At 38.1% G+C, this 10383-nt stretch overlaps 1 protein-coding gene across 4 annotated transcripts; it reads right to left on the bottom strand.

Moving 5' to 3' along the window:
* Window positions 1–5646: 5646 nt before the first annotated feature.
* LOC103631860 (gibberellin 2-beta-dioxygenase 5) lies at window positions 5647–9937 on the bottom strand. 4 transcript variants are annotated; one of them, XM_020541412.1, is made up of 3 exons: window positions 9831–9937; window positions 9113–9210; window positions 5647–7017 (listed from the first exon to the last, which is right to left on the bottom strand). In XM_020541412.1, the coding sequence occupies exon 3, from the start codon at window positions 7005–7007 to the stop codon at window positions 5919–5921; it is 1089 nt and encodes a 362-aa protein (XP_020397001.1). In that variant the 5' UTR covers window positions 7008–7017; window positions 9113–9210; window positions 9831–9937; the 3' UTR covers window positions 5647–5918. The 4 variants fall into 4 exon arrangements, with proteins under 4 accessions (XP_020397001.1, XP_020396999.1, XP_020397000.1 ...); XM_020541410.1 differs by having other exon boundaries at window positions 8218–9210; window positions 9831–9926; XM_020541411.1 differs by lacking the exon at window positions 9113–9210 and adding an exon at window positions 8218–8317 and having other exon boundaries at window positions 9831–9922.
* Window positions 9938–10383: the final 446 nt, after the last annotated feature.

Genomic DNA, 10383 nt, shown 5'->3' with positions numbered 1-10383 from the left:
GGATTCTTCCTCTATCGACCCATTCCATTTCCCTAGTCACCAAATCAGCTTTAACGGCTTGTTCGATTAGGAGTAGGTTCAAGACGATTGGAGTGGATTAAATCCCTTCCTAATCAAAATTGAAGAGAAGGTGATTTAATCACTCTTAATCCCCTCCGATCCAGATGCAACCAAACAAGTCCTAAGACTTTCAATACACATGAATCACCGGCTCTTTCATAGGCTTCACTTAATGTCTTATTTCCTAAGTTTGTATTTCGTAAGATCTTTTACCATATCTCATTTTGGTTATAAAGTTTGAACACCTATTATTTGCTTAATAAACATTTGTTGTGTAACTCTAAGTTTAGAATTGACATTCCCCATTACTCCTTTGGCTAACAAACAATAACCATTTAACCGATGTATATTTCTTTTTATGTTGCTCAACTTCCAAAAAAACTTGATTTCAAATAATAAATCTATATTAGTGCACTTATTGGATCTAAAAAAAGGATAGCATGAACATAGGTTGGCTAGATAAAACTAGGTTGATTAGCACCTCTCGAAAACATTTTTCCTTTCCAACTTCTTAGCCTTTTTTATTATGTTTTCAATCTCTTTCTAGTCCTTCCTAAATAGCAAAAGGGGAAAGAGCCAACCTTACTGGTAAGGATATAACACCTATCGATACAACCATTGAGTATAAGGTAGGCTCTTTCCTACATTTATATAATGACAAAATTAAGAATTGGTTGCTCACTAATATTAGTATTTGAAATACACTTAGAAACAATGGTGGTGGTGATAGTGTTAACCTCAAAATGCAAGTCCATTAAAGTTAAACTTTTAGTTCATCTGTGGTTTGGCGGTACTTTATTGGAAAGGCTATAACTCCTTCATCCAGAGTTAGTTTGAGGCCCACGAGCACTTGATGGAAAACTTATTTGATAAGCTTTTAAATGAATCTAGTTTGATATTAAGATCACATCATCAATACATGCAAACAATCAATCACATTTTTTGTTGTTTCTGCAAAACATTGTGTCATCGTTGTGGGTCTAATATTCACCCTTGGGACACTGGTCCAAGTTGGAGAATGCCCCAAGAAGATCGAGAACATACCAAGGAAGCCTTTGGACATCCTTCTCCTTTGCGGTAACCTTTGGAGGTCGGCAAGGGAATCCAAGCAAATTTGGAGGCCTATTTTGTATCAAGTTTGAGTCCATCTAGGAATCCAGGACTAACCTACAGTAAAATTAAGCGGATGCCTTAGAATCATATGGACTCTATTTTTGATGATTCACCTATGGATGGAAGATAATTTAAAAATATAACTGATAGCTTTGTTTTGATATCAAAATTTTACCGAAATCAATGCAAACAATTGAAACAACTCAACATTAAAAATCTATCAAGGTGTTGCATCACTGTCTTTTAAGTCATTGGACTATGTAACGTGTAGGCAATTATGGGGAGCAAATAGGGGGTTCTTGATTGCCCTTTGAATTATATAATCAACATGAGTCACTCATATTAGAGTTCAAATTTTTATTTAGATCAATCTATCATCGAACAATTGTTGTCTTTTGTTGTGAAACATCACTTTTGTGATCTTAGCCATAGATATGGAGTCAGCACTTTCATTGGGCTACATACATTAGAGTGCTTACTTGTGTTCTTTGTTTCGTAGGTAGACATTAGTCTTCTTGATGAGATCAACTAGATTAGTGACATGGTTGATAACCATAGAAGTTATGATGCTAAGGTTATAAGGAGATAGAATAACCTCATGTGGAAAGTAATGAACATGTTCTTAGAAAATTTCAAAGGAACAAGAGGCTAGTGATTCCCAATGACTATGATATTTATATGAGTGACGATATAAATGTCGAGGGCAATCCTACCTCTTTTGAGGAAGACATGAACAATGTTGACTCATCTAAGTGGCTTAAGTCCAAGGAGGACAAAATGAAGTTAATATTGTTTTTATATAATTTTTAGGCTATTCACCCCTCCCTCACCTAGATCCTATTAGTATGTTTCAAAAAATGAATTAGGATGGAATTATCTAAAATTTAACAAAAAAAATACACGAGAAATTATCGACAAAGATGTAGAGTAACTCATATCTCCCTCCATAGTGACCCTAGTTTTATCCTACATCACAATCATCAACAACAACAACAAAGGCTAATTTTTCCTAGGCCAAACTATTTTAAATTTAGCCAAATTTATAGAGAATATATTTTCGATATTTTTATGATACAAAATATGTGTTCTATGAAATTGTATTCGATGATGAATATAATGATATTTATTTGATAATATAATTAATGATACTTTTTACATATTTTTAAATTTGAGATAGTTTGACTTATTAAAAATATCTAGAAATGACATCTTTTATGGATGGGAGGAGAAAAGAAAAGGAATCAATCATAAGCATGAGCAAACAGAGTGATACTCCCTCCGTCTCAAAGCAGAAAAAATATAGAAAATTTGGTCATATTTATATAATCAAATATTTATAACGATACGCCTTAAAATATACTTTCATAGTGTCATGAACTTGAAGCTCTATTCTACAAAGTTGGTCAAATTTATGAATATAAGTAGTTTAGAAGGAGTCTAGAAATTGATTGTGCCAGTTTAAAGAAGTTGTTGCATAGTTGTTTCTTTCCTCTAATCCTAGGAATATTCCAACATTTTGTCGAGCATCCCTGACAATAGGCTCCATATTAACGGGACAAGATAACTTTTTGATCACGTATGAGCATGCATGATTAGCTCTAAAGGAGAAGATCGTATAAACTCTATTTTCGATGGTCCACCTATGGGTGGAAAGATAATTTCAAAATATGACTGATAGTTTTTGTTTGACATCAAAATTCTACCGAAGTCAATGAAAATCATTGAAATAATTAAGTAAGCATCAAAATTTGTCAGGGTGTTGCATCAATTTTCATTTGTGTTGTTGGACTATGTAATATGTAGGCCCATTAGAAGCATGCAAATAGCGGTTCTTGGACACTATTTGAACTATATAATCAGGATGAGTCTATCATATTAGAGTTCAGATTTTTATTTAGATCAATCTATCATCAGACAATCATCGTCTTCGGCTGTAAAAATCTCACTTTTATTGAGATGCATACTTTCATGCTCTTGTTTGTGTTTTTTGTTTCGTGGGCAGAGATTAACTTTCTTGGCAAGACCAACTAGATTAGTAATAATGTTGATAACTAGAGGAGTCAAGGTGCCAAGGCTATAGGGTTTAGGCATTTTGATCTGAAGTCGGATTGGTGCGTTGTGTTCCACCAAAACAGGAGTTATCGTGAATTTGACATAGATAAAAAAATGTCCCCCATGACTTACCAAACAATTGTGAGTGTTGTGTCTATGATTTGGCTTGATAGAAGCAGTTCACTATTATGAAGGTTAGTTTTAAGATCAGATAACTATTCAAAGGTGAAAACAATTATGAGTATTGTGTGTATGCTTTGGCTTGACTAAAGAGAAAGGTTTCACTTTTATGAAAGTTAACTTTAAGTCTCGATAATTGTTCAAAGGTACAAAAAGGTAATTTCATATTCTTTGCTTAATCAAAATCATGATCCATAAAAATAATAGTATCATCACCATGTTGTAAAATATGCGGCCCATCTTCTACCATATGAGTCACTAGCAATGAAAACGAACAAGAACAACATGTCCTATTTTCTATTTTGATCTTGTCATTTTCTTATTTGTGGATCATGTTTTTGTATTTCCAAAAATGGGATATGGTTTTTTCCATCCGTTTTTGTGATATCCCATTTTAATGCATGATGAACCCATATTTATCCCATTTTTAATATATGTGTTGAATGCATAACAATTACATATTCTTGTGTTATGTTAATACTCATATTAATCACCAAATATGCATGTACGTATGACATGAATGAAAGTGAATATTATATCAATATTCATACATGTACAACATTTGTGACTTTATGTATGCATACTTGATAATATTATATTATGTTGTATTTGTTTATTTTTTTAGGTTTTGTGTCCATATTTGTCTGTTTGCATATTTTCGCATATCCCGATTTTGTTTTTTATCATGACTTTTTCGAACTTGATCCCATTCTTGTCAAAAAAAATATGGAACATAAATGGAAGAGGGTTTTCCCATAAAAAACTAGATATAATTGTCTTATTTTATCTATCTTTTTAGGCCTTCATAGATTATAAACGAGTTTATCTTTTACTATTAAGTAGCTTATTTTATTTGTATAATCTTTTATCAAGCTACTAGAATGATTAGAAGCTAGCATAGAGTTATTTAGAAGTAGAGTAAGTATATGATTTTGCATCCACCATTTTGGCTCTAGTGTTAATACTTATTTTTTGTAGAATAATTTTATAGGCTACCCTCTTCTAGACATCTAGATTCTATCAATATGTTTTAGAAAAAAAGTGGATTATATGATGGAATTATCCAAAAAAATTAAAAAATATGGGAAATTTATCAACAAAGATGTAGAGTAACTCATATACTTCCTCCATCCGCGAAAATATGTCAGCCTAGTTTTATCTTACAACAAGAACAACAAATGATAGTTTTTCGACATAAAATATGTGTGCTATGGAATTGTATTTGATGATATTTATTTGATAATACGATTAATGATAGTTTTTACATATTTGTGAAATTTAAGATAGTTTGACTTATTAAAAAAAACTAGAATGTCATTTTTTATGGATCAGGGGGAGAGGAAAGAATAAAAGAATCAATCACAAAGCAGTCAAAGTATCTAAAATTTGGTCATTTTTATATAATCAAATATTTATAACGACACACCCTTAAAAATTACACTTTCATAGTGTACGGATTTAGTGCCATGGCTGTTTGTTTTCTCTAATCCTAGGAATATTCCATCCTTTTTGCCATGCTTCCCTGGCAATAGCTAGCTCCATATTAACGGGGCAAGATACCTTTTTGATCAACTGCCTGTGACGTACGGTACGAGTGAGTGCATGCATGATTAGCTGTAAAGGAGGAGAGACCACACCAATCATGCATGGTTGATCAACAACAACAACAACAAAAAAGAGCAGTTAGAAGGTACAGTGATGATTGATGAAGGCGGGCCTGGCCTGGCCTGTTCTGTTTCATATAGTGTGCTGAGCCCACTCAAGCAGCAGAGGCCTTTCCCCTGAGCAGTGGCACATACATACAGGACTTCAATCATGAAGCCTAACAAACCACATAGTCCAAAACCACCAAAAAATGAACAATTTTTATGTTCCAACTGATTCGAAATGTTCTTAAAAAGTATATTATTTATATAACTAGCTAGATGTCTTTTTTTTGGCAAGACGACAAATATAAAATTGCAAAACACTGGTGGGCCATCATCCATTTATTATACAACCCTGCTGCTATACGTACGACCACTCTCGTCCGACTCCCGTACGACCCAATGTCTGTCCATGATGTCATTAGGAACTGGCCGTTAACCACTACTAGTCGGTTGTCCGTGCGTTGCGACGACTCACGATAATACCCACGTAAACTATCTACCAGAAATATTTCAAGATTAATTATATCACGCCGTGAGAACATTCCGTGTCGTACGCATAGCATTTTCGATTATCATAATCTGAGACAGAGAGTAGCTAGAGCCATATCTATGTACATTCCTTCATATATCCTCTCCATTTCCAAATATACATGGAGAGCAATAATCTAATTGCTTAATTAAAAGATTACAAGAGGTAGTGTGAGCTGAGGTGGTTGGTTCGTTTATACACCAGATAATAAGGACCCTATATTTTTTTCTAGAGGCCCATTTAGACTACTGGGCTCATAATACTTACTTATATATATGCTATGTCACTTGTAGTTATCAAATAAGTATATTGAAGCCCAACATTATAGTAGTCCACTACTCTGCTTTGCGGAAGCGTTGCAGGCCGAGCTTTCGGCCCGTGAGCCTGACGTCCTCCCTGATCTGGTTCCGGTACTCCCCGAAGGTGAAGCTCTCATAGCGAGGAGGAGGTCCGCCGGCGCCGCAGCGCGGCCGGATGAGCGTGTCGTAGCTGGGGCACAGGAAGAAGGCGGCGGAGAACCGCTCCCTCGTGGCGCTGGCCATCACCCGGTGCTCGACGCTCCGGTACCGGTCGTTGCTCCACGCCTGCAGGAGGTCGCCCACATTGACGATGAGCGCGCCGGGGCTGGGCTTCACGGCTACCCACTGCCCGTCCTTGACGAGCTGGAGGCCGCCGACGCCGTCCTGGTGGAGTATGGTCAGGAAGTCGCTGTCCGAGTGTGGGCACAGCCCGTAGACGACGCCGCTGGCCGCCGCCGCGCACGGCGGGTACCGGTTCAGCCGCAGGAAGCAGGTGCTCCGCGTGCACCGCGACACCACCGCCGCCGCGCTGTCTTCGCCCAGCTCCGCGACGAGGATCCCCGCCAGCCGCTGCGCCAGCTTCGACATCGCCGTCGACACCTCCTCGACCACTAGCCGGGTCTTGTCGTCGTTACCGGTCGTGGTCGTCGTTGTGGGGATGTGGTAGGCCTCGGACCACGAGAGCTGCTCCAGGCACGTGGCGGTGGGCGTGCCCCAGCGGTAGCTCTCCGGCGAGAAGTCCAGCAGCGGCTGGTGCGCCTTGAGTTGGAAGGGCCGGCGGAAGACGCCGGCCTGCGCCTGGTGCAGCTCGTCCAGCAGAACCTGCGGCACGCCGTGGTTGGTCACCTGGAAGAAGCCCCACTCGGAGGCGGCGCGCACGATGGACGCCCGGCACTGCTCTGCAGCTGCTGCTGATGATGACTGCTTGCGATGATGCACCGGCGGCAGGAGGCTGGAAAGGTCGATCACCGGGAGGAGGAAGCAATCCTCGTCGTCTTGCGCGGCGCCGGCGCCCAGTTGTCGGTGCGGGTGACTGTCCAACAGATGCTTGTACGTGGCCATCAACGGCGGCTCGTAGTCGTCGTCTTCCTCCATTGCCATCGAGGCGGCCGAGGATTGTTGCATCGACGAAGACCTGTGATCATCAACAACCGTGTCACGAATCATTGTTGGCCATCGAGCATGCATGCTATTTTAATTTCTATCTTTCTTCTCTCTATATATTTATACAATATGTGGACGGTCTTGTCAAAGATGACGACGACGACGATGCACGAAACATGCCAAAACAAACACAGTGTAACAAAACAAACACAGTGTAATAAATGGTGTACGTAGCTAGAGCTAGCTACCTTTACAATCTAAACAGTTCATATATAATATAACTATCGTGCATTAATTGATGTAGATGTGCATGCATATTCTTGTCGTGTTATTATATTACGCTTTTACCTTCCAAGCAACCGGTACGTGTCAGTGTATACGTCAACGTCAGTGCCACATGCACGTCCAATGTAATGCGTATAGGAACAAGAAAGACAAAATATAATGCATGCACATATATATACGCCAATATATATATAGTACCAGATCAAGGTCCTTTTGTCTTTGGCCATGGCAGCTCAAGCCAGAGCATGTTAGACCTGTCCCCAGGCATGAGACTATTATTTGTAGATGTAGGCAAGGTCAACTAGCTGTTGTGTAGTTGCATTTCTAGTAGGTGCACTATCATAAAAAAAATCTTAGTATACGAACACATTACTAGTCTAAAAACTAAGGTTCTAGTGATTTATTTCTTCCTAGCAAAAAAACAAAACCAAACATTTGATATGGTATGGGAACTTTTTTTTGTTAATTTCCTTTGTCTTATCTGGTAACGGGAGGGGGGTGAACTAAGATTTTTTTTTTCCTCCTATGAAGCTATATGAAGTAGTCTTACGAACACTCAAATATCTGTGAAGTAGCTTGGTCTTACTGACACATATTCTTTGTCATATAGTCCATAAATATGAATATGTAGCAATCAATAATACATGTAAACATTCCATCACATTACCTGATAATGTTAACTAGACACGTACTATATATATATATATTGGGAAGCAAGTCTTGGGGAAACAACAAATGGACATTTGTAGGCGAGTTAAATGCATGCATGTGCGGCCCTTGAATTGAATTTGTTAAGGAATGCAACTTTTAGGTCCGTTGTATGAACTTTGAAAAGTCATTTTTAGGTCTTTGATCTTGTTAAATGGTGCACCATATATAGCACATGGTTGAATTTGTCAAAGAATGCAGCTTAATTAGGCCCATTGCAAGAACTTTGAAAACTCACTTTTAGGTCTTCGATCTTGTTAAATGGTGAATCATAGCACGTGGTCCGTATGCTCCAGAAAATAGACCCGCAATGCACCATTTTTATGAGTAGGGGTGTGCTGTCAACCACTTAATAAGTTTAGGGACTTTAAAATGTGTTTGCAAAGTTTGTGAATCTGAATTACACATTAATTACTTGATAAGTTCAAAATCTGCTCAAGCATTTAACTCTTTTGTAGGTTAATTTGGTGGAACATAAAAAGGTTTGACTTAAGATAAGTCTAGAAATTGATTTACTTAAGGACAGATGGAGTATTTAAGACTATTCCACAAACTCCATTGTAGATTAGTTCCACAAAACCCTAGAATGCCATGCCTTCTTTAGAATGCAGGATTGATAAAAACAAAGGAACAGGAAAATGTAGCAATAGAGTTTTATGACACTTACAGTCATACAAGAATTAAAAACACAGAAAAAATTATAATAGAGCATTTGGATGCAACATAGGAAGAATACAAGAATTAGAAAAGAGAGACACAAATAAAAGTTTCCAAGAGGTTGAACCTTATGTTAGAAATCCTCCAAAATCTCACTACAATAATGGGCCATTCCATAGAAATTTTATAAGAACTCAGTCTTTTAATCCAAATGGCCACTTAGAAAAAATTCCAATAGAATTTTAATTCCTTCAATTTTCCTTTGTTCCAAAAGAATCGGAGGCCTTAGATGGTCTCACAACTCCACCATTTTTGTTGAAGCAAAGTTATTACGTAGAGTTAAATTGACCTGTTTAGCTAAAAAAATATAGATTAGACCCCCCCCCCTCTAATTACCGACATAATTACTTTACCCACAAATATCCCATGCTCAATGAAAAAGTATACGGCTCGGTTAGTTCTTTTATTTCTTTTACCAATGTTTAAACCCTTCTGCTATCTCTTGGCTGTTGGCACGCTGACTTGCAATAGTGCATGCCGGCCAGAACGAAAAACCATTCCTCCTCCTAAAAACCTTCAGCAGATGGAAGTTCGTTTAGCTAGCATACAGTTTTTTTAAAAGGAAACATAAATAAAACTGCATATATACATATCATCCTCCAATATAATCTCTAGGATGACGCATAATTATCTTATTAGCTCAGCCCTTTGTGTTGTACTGACTTCGTTTCGAATTATAAGATATTCTAACTTTGTCGAAGTAGAATTAAAGCATGCATCTCGAGTTTACCCAAAAAAAAAAAAGAAAATAGAAAAAATTACAAAGATGTAAGATATCGAATAGGTACTTTATATACTGTATATTCATTCCTAGCTTGTTAATTACTTGATGATGGGAAAAGTAAAGGAATATCGTCCGGCCTGAAACAAACTGAGAGTGAAAAAAGAAAATTGAAGAAAAAAACTTATGGGCCGATCGGTAGGCCGTCATCTCAATGATCCTGGATGGAGGATATGCATGCTGCATGCACAAGCTACAAACTCTTTAGACATGCATATATATATGCTAGCTGCTATGAACATATATGCATAAAGATTGATAGATGGAACAAATAAGCCAAATAGCTAGGTGGGGAAAAGGAACAACTTAACCGAGAGAGAGCTATTCATATTATTAGTGTCGATCGATCGAACCTGCTGCTTGTGATCGATGAAGGGGAAGACGATTTGGTTAGCCTCTCGGATGGACTTGATGAATGGTGAAGCTAGCAGGTGATGATGAGCAACTAAAGGTGCAGCCCTGGATGGTGTATATATATAGAGGTTGCTGGGAGAGAAAGATGGAGGGGTGACTTGCAGTGAACACTGACGTCCTGGACCTACCTTGTTCCAAAAGGAAGACGAGACGACGTGGACGGCGGCGAAGCTAGGCTGCTTCCAGCTTTTTCTTCATTTGTTAGATATCGCCATCCATCAGATCTCATTAATATATATAATTAGCGCTACTAGGACGACGAATATAATGTGTGGAGAGTCGCTAGCAAACGTTGAGGCATGCGCCTCCTCTAATATAATCCATGGATAGATATATATATGAATCCTCCAAATTAATCTATACTACACCGTACCCGTAAATTTCGATCAACGTATCAAGCTACTTACTACCCAAATTAACTCAGTGTTCAACGACGTATCTATCTAGCCAGGAGCCTAGGACGACTGCGCGTGCAACAACGGCGGTTGTTTG

This window comes from Zea mays, chromosome 7 (assembly GCF_902167145.1).
Source record: "Zea mays cultivar B73 chromosome 7, Zm-B73-REFERENCE-NAM-5.0, whole genome shotgun sequence".
NCBI classification, from domain to species: domain Eukaryota; kingdom Viridiplantae; phylum Streptophyta; class Magnoliopsida; order Poales; family Poaceae; genus Zea; species Zea mays.
The sequence above is the reverse complement of the archived record's forward strand: the minus strand, read 5'-3'. Positions and strand labels throughout refer to the sequence as shown.